The 24,186-nt window shown below is 43.2% G+C and overlaps 1 protein-coding gene across 1 annotated transcript in view; it reads left to right on the forward strand.

Moving 5' to 3' along the window:
* Positions 1–24,186, forward strand: part of LOC144492349 (glutamate receptor 3-like) — a 400,257-nt gene that overhangs the window by 284,664 nt on the left and 91,407 nt on the right. The window contains exon 11 of the mRNA XM_078210344.1: positions 2,060–2,430. Coding sequence (XP_078066470.1) covers positions 2,060–2,430 — 371 coding nt within the window. The remainder of the gene's footprint in view (positions 1–2,059; positions 2,431–24,186) is intronic.

The raw sequence follows: 24,186 nt of genomic DNA on the forward strand, positions 1-24,186 counted from the left end.
AACAAAGGTATGCTCTGTTAAGGGACTGCCTGAGGAATGTGGCAGTTGCACTGATGGCGGGGGGAGGGCAAGATGGAGGGAACGGAGAAGTGGAAAACTGGAAGTGAGAATGAGGAATTATAAAAATGGATGAATGAGATTAAATGAAAAAATGAAAGGAAATAAATGGAAATGGGGTGAAGGTGGTGGGGAGAGTTCAGCTCCGTTTATGCCAGGATTAGCAGAGGGTAGCCATTAGAATTTAGTTGGCATATTCAAAGGGCCGTCCGTCTGTTTTGAGTTATTACCCCAGATACTTGGAGGATGCTTTCTCGAGGGGATCAGGCACGAAAAAACTTTGACCAGCAAATGGACCAGGAACAGTCATTTTCTCGCTTTACTGACAGACAGTTTCCATTGCAAAATGCAAGCTGCCTCATCGACAATAGAGGAAAGTCCCCAGCAGCTCCAAATCAGACTATGCTCCTTTCCCTCATCTGATCCAACAGAAAATCCAGAGTCTGCTCATCAAATTCTGCTCTCCATCCTTGGCAAGATACCATTCTTACAGCACAGCAAAAAACAATGTTTCCAAAGATTAATAGTACTTTATGAGCAACCACTTTCCGCTTTTACAACTACTTGCAGTTCTAACATTCCTTGGAAAATGTGAAGGGAGCACATGATGATGATTATTTAAATTAGCTAATCTTGCTGAATCTCGTAAGATTAGCACCATTTCCTCATGAGCAATCTCTCCTGTGCACAGAGCAATCCCATTCTTTTCAGGATCACGGAATCAGTCCTATTATGATTCTTTCTAATAGCATTGAATGCCCAGCCTTCTGTTTATTTTCCATTATATTGTTATCCCCACTCCAGCCCCACCACCACCTCAGCAAAAATTCCTCCCTTCCTTAGTTATACCAACCTACTTGAATAATAAGAAGTCTCACAATACCAGGTTAAAGTCCAACAGGTTTATTTAGTAGCACGAGCTTTCGGAGCACTGCTCCTTCATCAGGTGAGACTCACCTGATGAAGGAGCAGTGCTCCGAAAGCTCGTACTAGCAGTTGGACTTTAACCTGGTGTTGTGAGACTTCTTACTGTGCCTACCCCAGTGCAACGCCGGCATCTCCACATCATGGCTACTTGAACAAGAATGTGAGACATTTCAGGATGCTGCATCTCCTACACATGTAGACCATGCCATTCCTTGGTCAGTACACCATGAGTGATGTAGCTGAATATATTTCTATGGTTTTAGTGTTCACCACCTTTCCCAGAAGTCACTTATGTGTGTTGATCAATTTTTGCATAGCAAAGATGATAATCCCAAATTTAGCTTACTGCATTATGTATATGTACCCCTTTGTGTTGTGATTTGTATTGCACATGTAACATTTACTACCTTGCGTACCTATATAAAGACACCTCTGAGTTTGTAGTCTATTTTCCCTCCATCAAAGAGGATGTTCTTACTTTCTAAGGAAAGTTCAAGATGAAAGTCAACACTCAATTGATATAACCATTGGAGCCTCGTCTTTAATTCTCTTTTTGATAATTACGTGTCATTGTTACAGATTGATTTTTTTAAATGTCAATTGACTTCCGTTCCATGAGTAGAATCAATTTAAAGTAAGAAATTAGTAAAACAACTCACGATTTTCAATTTGAAATAAATCTGAGGAACATGTTTATATGTTTGCATGGTTGCAGTGTATCATGGACACCTACTTGCCATAATATTGGTTCACTAATGTCCTTTAGGGACGGAAATCTGCCATCCTTACCTGGTCTGGCCTACACGTGACTCCAGAGCAACAGCAATGTGGTTCATTCTCAACTGCCCTCTAAACAAGGGCAACTAGGAATGGGCCATAAATGTTGGCCAGCCAGCGACGCCCATGTCCTACAAATGAATTTTTTTAAATGGAGCACGTTCAATCCCATAATCCACTGCAATACTAAGTATGGTCAATAAATCAATTGAATAGTAATGTTACTGTTTATTTCTATTAAGTTAATGCAACGTCTTTATGATTGTTTTATACTAATTAGCATTCTCCCCATTTCCAGAGAGCTGATATTGCTGTTGCACCACTCACTATAACTTTGGTCCGAGAAGAAGTCATTGACTTTTCCAAACCTTTCATGAGTCTTGGTATTTCAATAATGATAAAGAAACCCCAAAAGTCCAAACCAGGAGTGTTCTCTTTTCTGGACCCTTTGGCTTATGAGATTTGGATGTGCATAGTCTTCGCCTACATTGGAGTCAGCGTAGTGCTTTTCCTGGTCAGCAGATTCAGTCCTTATGAATGGCATATGGAAGAAAATGAAGAAGGACGTGACCCCCAAAATACTGAGCCACCTAATGAGTTTGGGATATTTAATAGTCTCTGGTTTTCTCTGGGTGCCTTTATGCAGCAAGGATGCGATATTTCACCAAGGTTTGTCATTATCACATTACCTTTGTGCATTTTATGGTCAAAAACTGATGCCATGGTGCATATACGTTACTTTTCTTCCATCGTTACTTTCAATTTTGTTCCCCAACAAATTTTATTTTAATATCCATATCAGCACGGTAAGATCCACCCATCTAATCATCACTCTGCCACACGGCTAAAATGCGTGAGTGGCTTATTCTCAGTGTCATTCGCACAGCTATCTGAATAACTTATATACACCATGCCGAGACCGTAAAATGCATAAGGTCTGTCTGTCTCCAGCACCCTTGGAGGGCTACCGTGTTTTTGCTGCATATCGCATTTTACGGTCAACAGTTCGGTGTATATAACAGAATCACGCTACATTTTGTAAGCGCCTCCATTTGAATGGAAAACTTGAAAAGCAGATGCAGCAGCACCATTAAGGAGCACCTCCAAGCCGGTCTTGGTTTCTTTTAAGTTTACATTAATTAACTCATTTTTTTTCTAGCTTGCTTCCATCTTTCAACTAGCTGTCCCATTTTCTTCATTACGTTTGCAGGTTGCAGTATCCCACATTGTCGACCTTCATGGGCAGAGTTTTAAGGAAACCACTCGTTTAGGAATTCTAAGCTATTTGGAATCCTGTATTTCTTTGGAGACAATGGAGAGATTTAAGAAATTCAATGCGTTCTTTGGCTATCAATAATCATCAATGGCCAAATCACTTCTCCTTGATTGACCCATCTCTTCATAGAATCATAGAAACCCTACAGTGCAGAAAGAGGCCATTCGGCCCATCGTGTCTGCACCGACCACAATCCCACCCAGGCCCTACCCCCATATCCCTACATATTTACCCGCTAATCCCTCTAACCTATGCATCTCAGGACAGTAAGGGGCAATTTTAGCATGGCCAATCAACCTAACCCGCACATCTTTGGACTGTGGGAGGAAACCGGAGCACCCGGAGGAAACCCACACAGACACGAGGAGAATGTGCAAACTCCACACAGACAGTGACCCAAGCCGGGAATCAAACCCAGGTCCCTGGAGCTGTGAAGCAGCAATGCTAACCACTGTGCTACCGTGCCGCCCTCTTATACCTTATATCTCTTGTATTATATCATTAAGGACCATTCACAATTCAATAACAGTTAGGAGTAACAGTTAGGAAATTTGCAACTGAAACAAAGAAGCCAAGTGAAGTATTGTAAGCAAAAACTGCCATTAAGAGTAATGTAGCCCAAAGGCACGCTGTTGACTTTGCAGTGAATAATATTGATATTTTTATATTTGGAAAACAAGTTGAAGGACCAAAGTCTATTACCAAGAATAAAAGGAAGTAGGATTTCCTCCAAAAAAAAAACTTATTGCCAGCATTGATGCAACAAAATGCACCTGCACACCCAATTTCTTCCACAACCCACACGCAGGGCAGAATTTAATTTAATTCCAACCCCCCACCCCACCCGCACCCCGTCCTCCACGCACCCACTCAGGCAGGTTTTGTGGAGGCTGTCACTTAATTTGACAAAAGGTTGGTGAGTGGAGAATCTGCCACCTACCCACCTCTGCTGTGAATTAAGTCCAGGTCAGGAGGGTTCATGGATGGTCCTCACCCCACTGCCGACTGAGGACCTTAAATGGGTAATTAATACCCACTAACGAGCCTCATCTCACCACCACTGCTCTTTTCCCAGTGGTCGGCAGATGACTCAACATGCGGATAACACAACGAAACAAACCCCATCCAAGTTTCTTGCGGGCTTCTAAGGCACACCATACATAATTGTGGGATCCTGTATTGGGAAGCAGAGGGCCCATTGAGAACGAAACCCTGCCTTTGTTGCCTTCCTACTCCCATAAGACCATAAGACGCAGGAGCAGGAGTAGGCTAGTTGGCCCATCATGTGTGCTCTGCCGTTCAATGAGATCATGACTAATCTGATATGATAATCCTCAACTCCACTTTTCCACCTTTTCTACATAACCCTTGGTTCTCTTACTGATTAAAAGTCTGTCTATCTCAGCCTTGAACATAATTAATGACCTAGCCTCTATAGCCCTCTATGGTAAAGAATGCCACAGATTCACTGCCCTCTGGGAAAAAAATTTCATCTTCATCTCTGTCTTAAATGGGTGACCCATTATTGTGAGATTGTGCCCTCTGGCCCTGGACTCTCCCACAAAAGGAAACATCCTCTCAGCATTTACCCTGTCAAGCCCCCTGAGAATCCTACATGTCTCAATAAGGTCACCTCTCATTCTTCTAAACTCCAATGAGTCCTACTCAACCTCTCCTTATAAGGAGATCCCTCCCTAGAGATCAACCTAGTAAACCATCCTCCCTCCCCCTCAACACTGCTCCTTGAAGCCCAACCCACCATTACTCATACCTGACATGTGTCCCTCAGTTACCCTGGGCCTTGGGTGGGTACATTGCCAGCAGCAATGCCAGGCACAGCTGTCAGCCTCTGAGTGGCCAATAGCTCTCAAGAAGTGAGATTTTGGGTTGTAGTTCACCAGTGGTATTTTCATGAGCTGCACAGCATAGGAAGTGGCATTCTATAGAAATTGCCATGACCCAGCTCTGATTTATATTTTAAAATGTTGCAGAAAAAAATAAATTAGAAAAAGGTGACCATAGCTGTTACGTTCCCACCAGTTGACAATGAATTGAGGCAGTTAATCAGCATCAGTATGGCTGCCCTCAGCCCATTATTCAATTCCACCTACAAACCTTTTGTCTTGTCACTTAACCATAATTGAAAAATGTTTACCATATTGAGGTCCTACTTACATGAATAAAAAGATCTATTAAAAAAAACTACAATACAAAAGCATGCTGCATGTGCACACGTGTATTGTTTTTTATATAGGTTTCAAGAGAGCATATTTTTAATCATATAAGTTGGAACCAATGGAGATTACAAAAATAAATATTTAATTTGTGGGGTTGCAGAGATGAGTTGAAGGTTTGTGGCAGGTGGAATTAAGCTGGGTGAAACCATATTCTTTCCGGATAGCAGTCACCTTTTTCACTCTTGGGATAGTTTGACAAAGGAGCGATAAACTTCCAATATTCAAAGCAATTCAGTGAGTCCTGCAAAGTGGGTAAAGAAACTTCTAATGTGTTCCAAACCGGGCACTTAACACTTTCTAACCACTTGTAAAGCAAAATTGAGAGCCATCAAAACAATGAAAGTGGAGGGAAGATATAAGGAAATGCTAAGATTGTTAGGATTCAGAGTGAAATGGGCTTTTACATTTTTCATCTATTTCTTAATAAAATTCCAGAGTCTATAAGAACAAACTTTAGTTTAGCATTGGTTGCCACCATATTCTCATTCAGTTCGTGAGGAGACATTCAACTCCAGATAACTTTCATCAATCCCCTTTCATTGTTGATCCTGGTATTGACTGCAAAGAGAATCACAATTTTTCCTAACAATATCATCGCTCACTTTGATCAGTTCTAAACGTTTCCCCAAAAATGTTTCATTAAGTCATTCATCGTGAGTAGGTAGATATGTGACAACATGAAAGGGGTGGTTGTCAAAAGATAGGGTTTTCTGAAGATGGCCGCTTAATATTCCCTTTTTCCCCCTTTTAATTTTATTGAAAAAGCACTTTAAATTCCATAACATATCTGACAAATGTTCTGTGCTCGTGGTTGACTTATAATGGATCTGCGTGGGCCTACAAAAAGGGATACTGCAATTTAATTATGTTTGTCTCTTTTCTGTCTGTTAGGGTTTAACTTCCTTCTCTAGTCCTACTGTATTTGCATATGTTTACATATTACTAACAGAAAATCACCAGCCCTCCCAACAACTTAACCTGAGAGTGGAATGCTGCCATTCAATTCGAAATATCCAATTAAACAACTCAAAATTTGGTTCTTACTGTTCAAACAAAGACCTAAAATGAGATATTTCATCACAGGCATGCTTGTTCAAAAGAGGTTAAGTTGTTACAGGGTATAATGCTCTGGGTGAGGCTATGGGGTTCTGAAAATTCGAATGTTTTCTTGATACAGCTGATATCCCAAACCATTACATGTGCCAATAACATCTTTAGAACTCACTCATTTGAGTCGATCAGCTGTGGACTTTTCTATTTTAAAGAGACTGTGTACACACTCTTGTCTTCTGAGTGCAAAAGGCTTTAATTGAAACCCACTCAGATTCAATCCAAAACTGTACAACGGGCTTTTTTTAAATATATAATGAACTAGTCTTCTCAAAGAATCTCTGTTGTAACTGAGCAAATTGAGTTTGAAGACTCCAGAGTAATTTGTTTGGGACATGCCAAACGAAAGGTGCTGCATATTTTTGGCAAAGTGAGTATTATCATCTTTTGAAAATATTTATTGAAGTAGAAAAGATAAGACTTTGATCTAACAGTGAGCTTCATGTTAAACAATATCTTCCACAGTTCTCCTTCCTCACCGCATACAAAACTCCCCTCAAAACAACATGGATCTCCTCTGAATGTTTTGGTCATTTTGTTACATTAATCCTACTTTTTAAATTGCAATGTTCTCAATGTTATTTTATATCACGAGTTTAAGTAAGTGTTTCAGTGGAATGCTCAAAAATACATCAGGTTTTTTTTCTGAATCACTTTATAAAGCAACTGTAAGATTTGAGACTCAATTTTAATTTATTGTTACGGAATAGTTGTGTTTTTGGAGGTTGAGTTACACCCATATTATAGCTTACTTTTTTTTATTTTGGAGATATTTATCGTAGTTATACATTAACCATTTGAATCCTATCACACGTGTCAGAGAGACAAGCTGATCCTTTTTAACTAGCTCATTTTATTCTCTAGTTTCTAGTTAACATTTTATGAGAAATAATTTTGCTACCATTTTGATGAATGTGCTCTAATTATACTAATCGGACGTTCATATAATCTGAATTTTAATCAGAGCAACTTCGATTCAGCACTTGGTATTTTGAGAGCATTGCTTTTGTTTGACATGCCAAATGCTTCATTAATTTTTCTATTTGTACAACTACACATGCAGTAAGATATCCCCTTGCAACAGTTGTGATGCCTTTTGGACAGTATCTGTACTGAAGGGAGAGAGAAAGGGTCAGGAATGCTCGTAGGAAAGGATTAATTGACTCACCTTGTGCGCCTTCCTTTGAGAAGAACAGAAATTAATTTGACCTGACATTTTAAGAATGGTTTTAATGACTGGATGGTGCAAATATTGACAATAGTCTTAGACTGGAATGAATGATGCACTCTCTCCCTCCCACTAGCAAATCCAGTGTGCATTAGTTCAAGTATGGCAGCGGCTCAATATAACGCATGAAGCAACAGCTGCACAGGATGTAAAAGGATAATTAAAAACACAATTATTCCTATGGACCAGCAAAAACCTCATCACAATAATATGCACTGTGTCAGTCAAATCAATCAAATGAGCTGTGTATTGCCATCAGTGCTTTGCGTTTCCTTCTGTGAAAATTAATTTAGCTTTGCTATTGATGGTTTAGTCGTAATATGAATGATAAATTATTAAATGTTCCTTCTGACTCATCACCTTGCTAACCCTATTGTGCCCAGTATACTTCTATCTAGAAAACTGTGCATCTCCTTCAGGGCTTTTGTTTACTTGATTTTAGTCCATCAAAGTTGGACTGATGAAAATATGCACCCATAAAACAAACGTCAGATCTGCAGATAGCAAAGAACTCTGAAACACAGGGCAGTGTTTTACATTTCGCCGGGGTACCCATCCCTCTGGCAAAAAAGCCAACTCCATGCCCTCTGGCAATTGCCCCAGATCCCTTTAATGTTCGGAGTGACATTAAGTAGCTCAGGGTAGGTCTCCTGCCCCACCTGGGACCAGTGGCTACTGCAGGACTGCAACCAGTGCCCAGCAAAAATGCCAGTGAATTAAGCTGGGGGGATTTTGGCAAGATCGGGGTATGAGGTCCAGTGTAGGGATTCAAAGCCATAGTGCTCAACAAAGGGTGGGAGAGGAGAAACCCAGTGTGGGACAGAGCTTTGGGGAATGGCTCTATTGCATCCCATAAAGGGGAATGCCATTTTCCTGCCGGTGGCCCCAGGAGTGTGACTTGACCAGCTTTTAATCTGGCCTCCTCCTCCATCTACCATATGAATAATTGAGGCTGGGTGAGAAGAGGACTCCCTTGGCCACTTAAGGGTCTCAAATGGTCCGAGGGTGGATGGGCCGCCTGATGCCTCCCCCACCATGCATTAATTTGCAGTGAGGTCAGGGCCAGGTAGATAGGCACCGGGAAAGGTGTTGATGGAACCACATCTTATTTTATGCCCCTCTCATCTGCCTGCCAACCCACTCCCAGGGATGCATAAAATTCTGCCCTGAGTAGCAATTTTTAACCAAATCTAGTTTCATCCACGTCAGCCCAATCTGTGTTTATTTCTCATGCGTAAAATCATCCTTATTGGCACAATCAGTTCAAGAATTAAAACTTGGCAAGGAAATGGTTAATATCATGTTGAAAATGTTAGTCCAATGCATGAAACCCTCTCCCATATTAAGTAACATTCCTTTTATAATGGAATAATAGTTACAATATTAGTGTCTTCAAGGTGCCATGTTTAATTGTCTGAGGAATGGGGAAAAATGTGTCCAGATGGAGCTAGGAGAGAAATACTTCTTGTAGAGATACTTCTTGAGAGCACTCTCTAATTATTTGATGCCAAATGGTGTTCTTGCAGATGTCGATGGGTTCAGCTGCTGACTGAAGAAAGTGTGTGTGGGCTAGGAGAAAATGTGAGGACAGTATAAGAAAGAAAACAGTGATCAAAACAACAAAATAACTTTCACCAAGTGCAGTCCATTATATGGAAAGCCATTAGTCAGGAGGCGGCAGTGAGCAGAGGGAAGGCACATGCCAATACAGGAGGTAGAGAAAAACCGGCCTAACACTTGTGTTGTCTTGTGAACCTCCTCATTTTAATTTTAAAGCAAAGTTTTACAGGATTGTAGCAATAGGGTGCAGGGTCACAGAGGTCGATGTTAACTATTGGTTCAGTGGTAGGTGCATGAAAGGATAAACCAGAGCAAGATGCAGACCCGTTAGACCACAAACCTTTCTCACCATTTGCAATTTTAACCTGCAGATCTCTGCAGGTGGATGGTGCGGCCCAGCTGTGGCAGGCAGGAGGTTTATGGATCAGGAAGTGCAGGAGTGGTTTTCAAACTTTTCTGAATAGGAAACCCTCTGCAAATACTGACATTCTTCTCCAACACGAATGTGTGGTCCCACAGGCAAACCTTTCTCCAGAAAACTGAATGGCACCACATATGTAAAGTCATCAGGGAGGGTAGTTTGCAAGATTAACACTTAACTGGTGAGTGCTGACTGAAAAAGTATTTGATATCTCCTAACCTCAAATCCTGACAGCATACCATAAAATGAAACACTGAATCAAGTTTATTCAGAAGTAAAATGAAAGGAACAGCAAATTTAATTTGATTATAGTCATTTAATTTATTCACGCTGGAGGAGAATTTTCATGTGGTTCTTCCAACCTTTGATCATAATTTCCATGAAGAATTGGTAGAAACAACGGAGAAGCATTGTGCAATTATCTGTGTCTAATCATATATCCTGTTTCTCCAGACATAGAAACATAGAAACGAAAAGCTGGAGTAGGCCATTCGGCCCTTCGAGCCTGCTCTGCCATTCATTTTGATCATGGCTGATCATCAAATTCAATATCCTGATCCCGCCTTTCCCCCATATCCCTTGATCCCTTTAGCCCCAAGAGCTATATTGAATTTCTTCTTGAAATCAGACAACGTTTTGGCCTCAACTACATTCTGTGGTAGCGAATTCCACACAAAGAAATTCTCCTCACCTCAGTTCTAAAGATTTACCCCTTATCCTCAAACTATGACCCCAAGTTCTGGACTCCCCCACCATTGGGAACATTTTTTTCTGAATCTACCCTGACTAACCCTGTTAGAATTTTCTAAGCTTCCATGAGATCCCCTCTCACTCTTCTAAACTCCAATGAATATAATCCTAACCAATTTAGTCTCTCTTCGTGTGACAGACCTGCAGGAATCAGCCTGGTAACCTTCGCTGTGCTCCCTCTATAGCAAGGACATCCTTCCTAAGATAAGGACACCAAAACTGCACACAGTACTCCAGGTGTGGCCTCACCAACACCCTATACAATTGCAGCAAAACATCCCTATCCCTATACTCAAACCCTCTCGCTACGAAGGCTAACATACCTTCTTTACTGCCTGCTGTGCCTGCGCGCTTACTTTCAGCAACTGATGCACAAGGACTCCAAGGTCTCGTTGAGATCCAGACATTCCACCACTGTTCAGCTGGGAAACCCTGACAGAAACTCTAGGTCGGTTTCCCTTCCGAAACGATAGCACCAAAAAGCTTTATTAGTTTTCTCTTCTACTTTCTTAACTTGGATCAGAAATCCTTGGTGAAAGGTTTTTAAGGTGAAAACGCTAATCCACAGAGTCCTCCATATACCATCAAGTCCATTTAACAGTACAGCAGGAAAGGAACTGGTCAGCAAAGACTTTAATCAGGTTATGTCTTTAATTTTCCTTTGTCATGGACTCGCGGAAAAGAGAACGCATAACTATCATTCACAGCTAATCAAAAGTTTTTTTAAAGTTTTACTTATTAGTCACAAGTAAGACTTACATTAACACTGCAATGAAGTTACTGTGAAGACCATAAGACATAGGAACAGAATTAGGCTGCTTGGCATCGAGTCTGCTCCGCCATTCAATCATGGTTGATATTTTTCTCATCCCCATTCTCCTCCCTTTTCCCCATTACCCCTGATCCCCTTATTAATCAAGATAAGGTTGAAATTCCCCTAGATGTCACACTCCGGCGCATGTTTAAATACACTGAGGGAGAATTTAGCATGGTCAAAGCACCTAACCAGCACATCTTTCAGACTGTGGGAGGAAACCGAAGCACCCGGAGGAAACCCACGCAGACACGGGGAGAATGTACAAACTCCACATAGACAGTGACCCAAGCCAGAAATCGAACCCAGGTCCCTGGCTCTGTGAGGCAGCAGTGCTAACTACTGTGCCACCATGCCACCTAAAGAAATGCATTCTAGGACTAGTCAGTTAGACCAATTTTACATGTATGACAGAGTGCCTTCTTAGGGATCAGATAAGCATCTTGCACAATGTTAGGTCACAGGAGCAGGGGAGGAGCTGGTGGGGGGGGGGGGGGGGTGCTATTTAGATTTGGGCGATATTGTAAAATGAGCAACATCAGTAACTTCAATGAGAATGAAAATCAGGAGAGATTTATATCAGATGGCTGACTCAATATTGCCCATTTTGCACTTTTGCCTAAAATTAAAATTACCCCTAGTGAGGTCTTGCTGATTTGATTCCCTGATGTGACATTGCAGTGTGGCTCGATGGAAGTTTTGGTGACTAAAAGCTGGTGATCAATATTAATTATATCTAATACTAGGTGGACTTTATGTCTGCCAAGACTTGTTAGGAAATATATTTAATTAGTTTTACACATATCTCACCTTACTTAAACAGAGAGACATCCACAGCTATTCCAAAAGCCAAATGAATGTTACATTTGAAGCAAAATACATGTGTCACTGACAAGATGCAATGACGGATTTTCCTGTCTCCTCTCTAGTTTTTTTTGGTACCTTTCGGTACTTCATTTCCAATCTAAAAACCAATTCCAATTAAGTCCAATCATAGTCCCCACAGGAGGAACAAACAAGGTCCAGGCTGACAGGATAAGGCATTGTACCCCATCCTGGGCTTGACCCAACGCTTCATCTTAACCAAAAGGCCAAGGTGGCTTTAAAAAATTACATCAGGTAAGGCCTTGGTTTTACCTCATTGGCTACCCTGATCCTTTACTCTACCCTGGCTTAGGCAAACTACAATTGCAGGTATCAGCACCCCCCCAAGTGCACTAAGTCTGCAACAAACCCATTGTAACAATGATTTTAGTGGTTCCATGCAGCCAATAGTGTGATCTGGTGTGATCCCTCCTAGAAGGTCCTTATATTGGGGAACACGCAAAAAGAGGAGCCTATGAGGCTTGTGTTTGTGGTTCTGTTTTCTTCCCTTAGACCATTTAGCTCTCACTGGAGAACAACCAGAACGTCTCCAGTCAAGACTATGCTTGGATTCTGAAAATAGGTCAGCTAATTAGCTTATCAGCCTGCTTGCTCTGGTTCCAGCCTGACCCCCATTACCTTTAGATCTGAGGAGGCTCAAGATAGACAGCAAACTATTAATCGTTTGAAATCCTCCAGAAATATATGCCCTGTGTACCCTACTACAGGAAAATGAGGCTGGAACAACCTTGGGAGTGATTCTCCCAGCCCGTTGCAGAGGCCGACAGAATTCCAGCATCGTCAGCTCCATGCCAGAAATCAGCATGCAGCTGATTAAAATATTTAAATAAGTATTTAAATATTATTAGCGAGTCCTCCACCAGGAGTCTTTCACTCCAGCGGGGTTCACCACAGCTCCCCACTAACGGCCCAACCCTGCTGGAGTGAAGGGAGGCCATGGAGGCTCCCCAGGGGGTTGGGGAGTGCCCCCTGGGCATTGCAGATCTGGCAGTGCCAGCCTGACCCCCTAGAACTGCCCAAGGTCAAAACGGCAATGTCGAGGGAGTATCTTGGCACTGTCCATCGGGCAGTGTCAAGGGGGTGGGGTCAGGGCCTGTGGAGGGGAGATTGGTGAGGGTGTGGGGTCCTGCTGCCACTCAGCAGTCGGGATCGATGATGGAGGGTGGACAGCGATCAAGGCTGGCCATCGGGGTGGGGGGGGATCGACCTGCCTGGGGCCAGGGCTGCACGGGGGGTCTTCGGGAATGTGCGGGGGGTGGGTGGTCAGGATTGTGGGGGTGTGGAGGGGGGGATCGGGATGGGGATGGTATTGTGGGGGGCTATAAAGGTGGGCCGGAGGAGGGGATGCTGACCCAGACACGTCCAGAAGGCCAGCGGAGTGGGGGGCTCAAGCCAGCATTGCTGGGTCATGGGGCATGCCAGAGATCGGGAGGCTAGCAGTGTGGGGCATGCGCTGATCTCTGCTCTGACAGATCAGCACTTGTCCAGTGGCCTGCTCAGGGCTATGCTGCTGGCTTCTCCAACGGGAATAGGCCCGCCCTCTGATTTTTGTCGTGAATCTCGCTAGGGCACTCTGCAATGCACAGAGTATGGGAGATTCATTTTGAAAATCCCACTGAAAAAACTAGCGGGATTTACTCCAGTTTTTTAACGCAAGTTCATCACTTACAATGTGTTTGGGAGAAGCCTGGCCCTCACCTGTCGCATTACCATAGTGCCCTGGTTTGCACCTAATACCCCAAGGCTGAAAATCATGGAACCCACCTTTGAACCTGGGGAGTATGTGTTTCCCAGGGCAAAGGTGAGGAAAGCTGCCCGTGCAGTCTTTAATGGAGAGATTCTTATGATCTTGCTCAAGATGGTTCCTTAGGTCCATGGGGACTTCTTCTCCAAGCACAGAGATGGCTCAAGAGATGATGCGACATGCATCACCTGGGGCTGGTTAGAAGAACTTGGACAAGCTGCCAGGAACTCTCTTCAGTTCTAGAAGGATAGATCTATAGCGACCTCAAGTGTGTGCTTTCTTCAAAGTCAACACCTTGTGCATTTCATGTCAGCCATGAAAGCATTACGACTGCTGCCTCTCTACACAAACAGGCTTGCAACTTCATTTACTTTCCGGGAGTACGGTCTTTATTATCAGCTGCCATCATGCGTGATGCCACTCAACTGAAGAAACCAGATCAATGAAAGCATTTCTCTGCTCCCAGTTCACGTGTCAACTTAGTAACCACTTGGGTCTTTTATTGGGGCAGGCAAGATGGATAAAAGTTACTGCGTCATAAACGAGGTAGTGCATTGTGCCACAGTACAAAATGGAAAGCAGGCATTGAGGACATAATGAGTGTGGGAGCTTTGACTGTACTGTACTCCAAGAGGTTCCACATGATCCCTAGTCTAAGATCAGCTGAAACTCTCCCAGACCTGCCTGGTTTAGATGAACAAGTTCCACTGGACAACCAGATTGTGTGGCAGGCTTCTTGCTGCTTCGCTGTTCGTAGGGTTAAAGCTACAGGTTTCTTGTCTATCTTAGGGTGCCACGGTGGCACAGTGGTTAGCACTGCTGCCTCACAGCGGCAGGGACCAGGGTTCGATTCCCAACTTGGGTCACTGTCTGTGTGGATGTTGCACATTCTCCCCGTGTCTGCGTGGGTTTCCTCAGGGTGCTCTGGTTTCCTCCCACATTCCAAAAGACGTGCGGGTTAGTTTGACTGGCCATCCACAATTGCCCCTTAGTGTCAGGAGGACTAGCTAGGGTAGGTGTATGGGATTGTGGGGATGGGGCCTGGGTGGGATTGTGGTCGGTACACACTCGGTGGGCCGAGTGGCCTCCTTCTGCACTGTGGGATTCTATGATTCTTATAGCGCGGAAGGAAGCCATTTAGGCTTTGGGTCCCTGTGCGCAGAGTTGTCAGCCTGTCAATCAAAATGAGACACCTGACTTCCCACACGTTTATCGATTTCTTGAAGGTGCATGACAGTAACTTTTCTCAGCTGTCTCACTTGGTCCTTTCTGTTTGTTATTCAGTAATCAGACTCGTAAATCAGCTAAAACAACCTTTTAATATCAACGTAAAGATTGAAATTCTGTGAGGGTTCTCCCAATCACCAGCCATAACTTAAAGGGTCTCCTCACAAATGCCTTATCAACTCCTGTTTGAAGTGCTTTGATTTAGAGTAGCGATAAATAGATTAGAGGGAAGTTTGTAGTGGAGTTCTCAGGAGTGAGTGTGAGGACTCTTGCTCTTCCTGGTATATATTAATGACCTAGATTCTGGTGTTTAGGGTGTGATTTCCAAATTTGTGAATGATAGAAAAATTGGAAGCATTGTCAACTGTAATGAGGATAATCTTGAACTTCAAAGGGACATAGATATATTGCTGGATTAGGCAGACAAGTGGAGGATGAAATTCAATGCAGAGAACTGTGACGTGATTCAGTCTGTAAGGAAGAACGTGGAGAGACAATATAACACAAGGGGAGAAACTCTTAACCAAGTGCAGGAACAAGTGAAGCTTAATGTATATGTACATAAGTCATTGAAGATGGCAGGGCATGTTGAGAGAGAATAAAGCATATGGTATCCGAGGTTTTACTAATAGGGGCATTGAGTACAAGAGTAAGAAGGTCGTGTTGAACTTGTATCAAACAGCAATAAGGAGTACATCTGGAGTACTGTGTTCAGTTCTGGGCTTGAGGAAGACTGTGAAAGCATTGGAGATTCTCAATAGGAGATTCACAAGAATGATTCTAGGGATGAAGAACTGTCCATATGAGGATAGCTTGGAGAGGTTGGACCTGTTTTCCTTGGTGAAAAGAAAGCTGAGAGGAGACATGATAAAGGTATTCAAGATCCTGAGGGCCATGGACAGGGTAAATGAGAAACTGTTCCCCCTCAAGGGTACATCAAGAACTAGTTACAGATTCAAAATAATTGGCAAAAGGAGTAGAAGTAATGTGAGGAAAATTGGCCGCGATTCTCCCATCGCAACCCACAACTTTTCGGTTGGGTCACGGTGGGAGACCCGCATCTCCAATCTTGAACGGGGATTTGCGCATGTACCGGGAACGTATGCGCATCTCCCAGAGCCGCTGAACAGTCGCTGGCCAGACCACGCTGGAAACCGGCAGGAAGGCAGGTAAGTCATTTAAATCTTTTTTGAATGTATTTTAAATATGTTTATTAGTTAACTTTCGGGACCATTCAGGTCCCGATTGAATCTCCCACCCCGCCAGGAGTACTTCATTCTGGCAGGGTTTAGAGTAGCTCCCCATGTTCGGGGAACTAGCGGGAGACCCCGCTGGAATGAAGGGGGGGCAATCTGGGCCCCCCAGGGGGTCGGAGGGCAGGGGAGTGGTGCCCTCTAGGCATGGGCACCCTGGCAATGTCAGCCTGTGCCCCCTGGCACTGCTCAAGGGGCAAAGTGCCCAGGCCAGGGGGCACCTTGGCACTGCCCATCAGGCATTGGGCAGTGCCAAGCAAGCAGAGCTTATTGTGGGCAGGACTGAGGGGTGATTGGTGGGGGGTCTCGCTGCCACTCTGCATGGGGATCGGTCTGGGATGGAGGGAGAGCAGTGATTGAGGGGGCTGCGGGGGGGGGCTGCTTCTGGGGTGGGGTCTGACCCCAGGGGGAGTCAGCAGAGGTGGGGTTGTCTGCTGGGGTGAAGGGGGTGGGGAGGATCACCACTGCTGGGGGGGTGGGCTGTACATCGGGGCGCTCTGGGGTGCGGGGATTGGCCGCATCCCGGGAATTGCTGTGAGGGCCGCGATCAGGCCTTGGGGCGGGGGAGGGGGGGGGGGCTTCTGGAGGGGCAGCACTGTGAGGGTCCAGGGCTGGCCAGCAAACGGGGAGATTACCAGACCGGGGCCACTGCGCATGCACAGAGTTCCAGAACTATCAAACTCTGGCGTGAATAGGCCACGCCCCTCCTAGGTTTTTAATGAGATTCCTGACTGGGACTTCTGCAATGCACAGAGTGTGGGAGATTCAGGTGAGAAGCTGAACTGACAGAACAGTCGGGATTTAGGATAGTTCTCCCACCAATTCAGCACTTTTGGGAGAATCACGGCCATAATTTCACTTAGAGGGTGGTTGGAATCTGGAATAAACTTCCCAAGAGAGTGGTGGAAGAATGTTTGTTCGAGGTATTCGAAAGAGAATTGGATTTCTAACTGAACAGAAAGAGTGTGCAAAGTTATGGGGATATTTTGATTTATTATTATCTCATATATTAACATACAGTGAAAAGTATTGTTTCTTGCACGCTATACAGACAAAGCACACTGTTCATAGATAAGGAAATGAGACAGTGCAGAATGCAGTGTTACAGTTATAACAAGGGTGTAGAGAAAGATCAACTTCATGCAAGGTAGGTCCATTCAAAAGTCTGATGGAGCAGGGAAGAAACTGTTCTTGTGTCGGTTGGTACGTGACCTCAGGCTTTTGTATCTTTTTCCCCCAACGGAAGAAGGTGGAAGAGAGAATGTCCGGGTGCTTGGGGTCCTTAATTATGCTGGCTGCTTTGCTTTGCCGAGGCAGCGGGATGGGTAGACAGAGTCTATGGATGGGAGGCTGGTTTGCGTGATGGATTGGGCTACATTCACGACCATTTGTAGTTTCTTGCGGTCTTGGGCAGAGCAGGAGCCATACCAAACGGTGATACAACCAGAAAGAATGCTTTCTGTGGTGCATCTGTAAAAGTTGGTGAGTCGTAGCCAAATTTCCTTATCTTCTGAGAAAGTAAAGACGTTGTTGGGCTTTCTTAACCATAGTGTCAGCGTCGGGGGACCAAGACAGGTTGTTGGTGATCTGGACACCTAAAACTTGAAGCTCTCGATCCTTTCTACTTCGTCCCCATTGATGTAGACAGGAGCATGTTCTCCACTGCGCTTCCTGAAGTCAATACAATCTCCTTTTTGTGACATTGAGGGAGAGATTATTGTCAGCACACCAGTTAACCAGATTTTCTATTTCATTCCTGTACTCTATCTCATCATTGTTTGAGATCTGACCCACTACAGTGGTGTCGTCAGCAAACTTGAAAATCGATTTGGAGGGGAATTTGGCCACACAGTCATAGGTGTATAAGGAATTTAGTAGGGGGCTGAGAACACAGTGGACTAGGTAGAATGCTTTTTCACCGAGCCAGTGCAGATTCGACAGGCCAAACGGCCTCCTTCTCCACTGTAAAAATTCTGTGATTCTGTAGTTTAACCCATTTTGGTGCTGAACAGACTGTTGTTTTGGAGATTATAAACTCGCTTTTCACTTCCATGGTGCTAAATTCCTGGCCTTGATGATATGAGGGGGTTAAAGTGGCTTCCCAACAAGGAAGAGTCATCCCTGAACCTCCATCATATGCGTCCAATCGAATAGAATTGGTGGAAAGTCACCATCTGCCTCTTAGTTGCAAGACCTTGCTAACCAGGAAAGATGAGGAGATTGATTTTTAAAAAGTATTAAATACAAATATAGAACTGAACATTGTAATGAAGTTTGGAAATGATAAGTAGTCCGTATGAAATGTCACAAGCTAAAAACCAGGATGTGTGAACAAATTTTGGCACCTAACAGACATTAGAAGCAGAATAAATTATGAAGGAAAAATGTTGGAGGAGGAAACATAAGTGACTTCAAGAGACAAATGGGTGCATTCTGGAGAGAGAAGGGGGGAGGTGCAGTTTATCAGTCAAAAGGAATAGGCTTGTTTGGACAGATTAATCTTTTCCTGCTCTTAATTCTTATGGGTTTAATTATTTTTCATTATTCTTTAAATAAATTGGAAAAATAATAAGCCTGTTGCATTTTGTGAATGAAATGTTACAGATTTCATACTCATATCATGAAGTAATACATAAATATTGTTCTAATGCTGTATTGTATGATTTCATTCACTAAAGGGTTTAATTTCTCTTATTTGTGCTATGGGTAACAAGTTTATGTAAAATTCCTTTGTGTGGTACTTTTAAATTGACATTCATCAATGAGTGTTACAATGAGTGATGCAATGCAGAGGTTGCTACTCACAAGAGCACGCCATTCGAGGTGAAACAGATGGGAGCATGCAAGTTGCAGACAATAACCAACAGTGAAATTAACCCGTAAGCAACTATATTGGCAATGAAAAACACAGTGGTCCATTATATAAGAAGGCACAATAAATACTTTCAAACACTGAAGTATGTGAGTAAGTAACACACAAAGGACTTTTTGGGCAGGAGCATTAACCAATGTACAAGTATAGAACATTAAACTCCTGTGGCTACATCATGTCTGGAAAATTCAACTTGCCCAGTAGCCGGGAACTGATTGTTTTCTACTCTGAAGAGTTGAAAACCAAAGGAATTAACCATTCAGTGAGTTCATCCCTTCAGTTTTTGTTTACTGTATTTTTGTCTGTTTTCCTCACAGAAACCACTTAAGTTTAGTCCCTGCATAACATCTTATTTATGTTGAAGAATATCATTGTCGATGCTAGCTACCATGTCTAAAGATTGAGGGTCCGATTTTAAACTTATTCACTTACATAAAGTTAAAATTGAGCCCAAGTAAGTTTTGGGAAAATGGAAGGTTAATTCTAGCAAGTTACAAAATATAGGGTGGAATTGCCAGGGTCGTAAAATGTGAAGAGACATTCAAAATTTCATTGAGAGGCATCTGGATGGGTACACGAATAGGGAGGAAATCGAGGGATACGGTCTGAGTAAGGTTTTTTGTTAGTTTAGTTAGAGCATCATGATCGGCATGGGCTTGGAGGGCCGAAGGGCCTGTTCCTGTGCTGTACTTTCCTTCTTTGTTCTTTGATTTCAGCAGGACTGAAAAATCCTGCCAGTGCAAAATTCCACCCATATTATTTATTAAACACCAGCGGTGATGATTTCTACCCCTGACTAAAATGTCTTACTATCGTAAATAAATGCATGGAGTTTAATTCTCCAAGAATTGCAAATGCATTCACAATTTTGCCAGAAAGTGACCAGAGAAAATCTTTACACATTGGCTCATGATATTGTTACACATTATCGACCAGACTAAGCCACCCCACAAGGGTCTTGTGAGTCACCACCAGTGAGTTCTGTGAAACTCCTCGAAAGCTGGTTTGCACTTAAGCAGGTGCTTTCAAAATGTATTTGATACTGGCATCCAAATAAGACAGGGAGAAAAAGAGATGTTACAATTGTTTAATGTTCAAGCCCATAGAAGAAGCTAAGACAGAGATGCTCCATGATAAAGATTTCCTCTTTTCTGCACTGGACATTTCATATTAATTTATAGAGTAATTAGCAATATTATTATTTGGACAACATTTAGCTTTGTTTAAGATTAGCAGCTAAGATGTGTTTTTGTGCAAATCTGTGTAGATTAAGACTAATTATCAAGTCAGTTGATGGATAAGAAACAGGTATTGTGTCCAGAAACACAGAATACAATGCCAAAAACTGTGTCTCCGTGGGTTATTGAGGAAGAAACAAGTTTATTATTAACAATGTATTTTATGCTTTTTGTCAATTAACTCATTATCACTTCATCACATGCTTGCATTGAACATTTTTCTCAAGGTATGCATTTATTTTATTTTTATCTGCTCATTTATTTCTCACAATCTTTACACAATTGTTCTTTCTTTTAAAATATAGAATTATATTATGGAATTGACACAAGTGTCATCCAGAATTTACTGTGTACTCATTCACGCTCGCACTCTTCCTGTCTGAAGATTATCTGAGTATTGTAACATATTGAGTTAACAAGTGCAGTCAGGCTAAACTTCTCATCAAGAACCTCATTATAGTTAGGGTAGAGCAAAGGCTTGTTTTGCCACAAAATAAATGTTGCCAAAGTCTAGCTTTTATCATACTGCTGTTGAGACACAGACTTCTTGGATATAGCTAAAATGTGTGATGATGTAATAAAACCGATTGATAGCCTATTTGAGTTTCAATAATGGTTCTAAAGAGCCTCAGGTGCTAGACAGTCACACGTTTGTTCCCGATGCATAATGATCAGTTTAATGTTACAGTGGTTATGTTACTGAACCAGTAACCCAGAGGCCCAGAACAATGATCTGGCAACATGAGCTGGGAAATTTAAATTCAGCTAATTAAATACATCTGGAATAAAAAACTAGCATCGGAAATGGTAACTAAGAAACAACCAGATTATCGTAAAACCCACCTGGTTCATGAATGTCCTTTAGGGAAGGAAATCTGTCACCTGGCCTCCAAGTCAACAGCAATGTGGTTGACTCTGAGCCGCCCTCTGAAATGGTCTAGTCAATCCTTTTGCTTCTGTCAAACCTGTATCTCATCAGAAACAAATCATACAGGCTGCTTTGCATCAATCAAGGGACCAGAAAGGGCAAAGACACAGCCAGCTTCGACTCACTAACAGCTGGGAAGATGTGTAAAAATTGACAGAGCTTCCCCAGAGACCAATCAAGCAACAGTATGACATAGGCACACTCATAGAATCATATCTTTCAGCTAATGTTCCAGACATTAGCTTTCCTGGCTCCACCATCCAGAGGTTGGTGGGAGCATAATCATATCTACTCAGGACAAAGTAACCCTGGGCATCCTCAGAAACGGGACCCCATGATGCCTCATGGCATTAGGCTAAACATGGCCAAGGAAATCTGCAAATTACCACCTATTGCCTTGTTGCAGGTAATGAATCAGTATTCCTCCTAGTTGAACACCATTTGGCGGAAGCACTGAGCGTGGTGAGGGCACAGAAGATCTTCAGGGTGAGGGATTTCAACATTCATCACCAAGGATGGCTAGTTTACACTGCAACTGACTCAGATACTCGAGGTCCTAAAGGTTGATATCGTGGGTGGCTAGCACAACTTCAAGCGAGCCTGAAATAGAATCAGAAAATGCTACAAAAACTCAGCAGGTCTCGATGCACCTGTGAATAGAGAAATAGGTCAAACATTTTGATTCTGAATGACTTCTACAGAGCTCTAAAGAGAGAGAAATGTTTGGATTTTATGCGGTATAAGAGGGGGTAGAGCAGCTGGAGCAGGGTAGATGATCAGTTATCGGTGGGAGCGAGGAGAGATTGCAACAGAGATCTGTAGGGCATGAGACGGAGGAAGTGCTAATGCCAATATAAAAGACAATAGAAGGTGCTGATAATGGTATTAAGGTAAGACACCAGACTGGACGGATTTTACATCCTCGCTCAAGCAAGAATGGAAATTCCCACCCGAGGTCAATGGACATTTCCGTTGTCCACCCCTCGCCCACTCTGATTCCGTGGCGGGTGAGACAGTAGAGTTCTGGCGAATGTGTTAATGGGAGAACAAAAGGTCAATGCTCAGTGAAAGTAAAACTACAGAACAAGTAACAGATGGCTCAGTGGGGGAGATGGGGTGGGAGTTTCATTGGGACAACACATGCTTTGGATAAAAAAGAGATCAAGATGGAGGAAAAAATTCACAGTCTAAAGTTGTTGAACTCGGTGTTGAGTCCTGAGGGTTGCAATGTGCCTAATCAGGGACAAGGTGCTGCTCCGTCAGTTTGCACTTGGGCATCACTGGAGCATTGCAGCAGGCCAAGGTTGGACATGTGGACATGAGAGCAAGATGCTGAATTGAAATGGCAAGAAAGGTCGGAGTCATGATTGCAGACTGAGCAAAGGTATTCCGCAAAACAGTTACCGATTCTATGTTTCGTCTCCTCAATGTAGAAGAGACCACATTGGGAGCAGCGAATATCTTCATGCCATTATCAGCACCTTCTGTAGCCCTTCACACTGCATTGATGCCACCTCTGTCTCATGTCCTACACATCTTTGTTGCAATTTCTCCGAGCTCCTACCTATCATTGACCTATCTCCAGCTGCTCCATCCCCTCTTATTCAGTATATCACCCCGCACATTTCTCCCTTTTCTTCCTCTCTTTAAGTCTGAAGAACGTCTTGAAATGTTAACTCTGTTTCTCTCTTCACAGATGCTGTCAGACCTGCTGCGTTTTCACAGCATTTTCCGTTTTGATTTGCTTTTATTAAAGCTAGCCTCTACTGCTAAGAGCCAAAATGCACCTCTAAAAGGGGAGGTGAATTATGGGCGGAACCGTTGCTGCCAGTATGGCAGGAAGTGACACTGACCTAAGAAACATTGAAAAATATCAGAACATGAAAAAGAACAAGCTTCAAGGTGTCCGAGCACTGCACTGGTGGCCTTAGCAAGAGACATCCTACATATGCAGGGGACCCTCCACACACATGCTCAGGAAGTAATGGTGGTGGGATCCATGAAGGTCAACATTAAGATTCAAGCCCCAATGACCTGGATGCAATGCCGCATAAAATTCAATGACCTTACACGAGTGGTCAAGAACACTGAATGTGTCTTCAAATAACACATGCTACCAGCTGCACCAGCCTGTCACTGTTCAATTCACCACAGCTCCCTCAATCGCCTACAAAAAATGTCAATCAGTACTCATATCTGAGACTTATACGCTGCACCATATTCGCACATTACCCAGCACTGCTGCACACTTCACAACTTACATTCACTACCAGCTAGTCAACATCACCTACGCAAAATGCACAGCATTCGTTGATGTTAATTGTATACAAATTGGATTTTTAATTGTTTCGGGTGGCAGGCAATGGCCGGAGATCCATACGTGCTCACATATATAGGAACAGACTGAAAGTGTGGTTGTTGGATTGGAGGTACATGATGTGTAATGTATGTCTCTGCAAATAAATGCTGGTAAGTGTATGAAGACTAGGGTCTGGATTTTCATTCCAGGACCAAAAGTCTGGACAACTCCCAGTTCCTGGGATAATGTGCCCCAGAAGTTTGGATTTTCAATCCCAAGGTGGCAGGGTTCCCTGGGAGTTGGGCTACCTGCCCCCAGAATGAGTACAGAAAGTGCTGGTTGGAAGGGCGGCCTCAGTGTCAAAGCTGTGGAAAAAAGGAATGAAACAAAAAGCAACCAGCCACCCCTCGCTCCGCATATCCCCTCACTCCTTATAACCCTCACCCCCCTCCCCACAAACAATCCCCATCCATGTTAAAACATGCCACTTTATACCCCATTCATTGCTTCCATACCTCCATGCCAACCTGTGCCTCTACCCGCCCTATAGCCTCTCACACCCTCCATGTCAACCTATTCCCCT

This window comes from Mustelus asterias, chromosome 4 (genome assembly GCF_964213995.1).
Source record: "Mustelus asterias chromosome 4, sMusAst1.hap1.1, whole genome shotgun sequence".
NCBI lineage: Eukaryota > Metazoa > Chordata > Chondrichthyes > Carcharhiniformes > Triakidae > Mustelus > Mustelus asterias.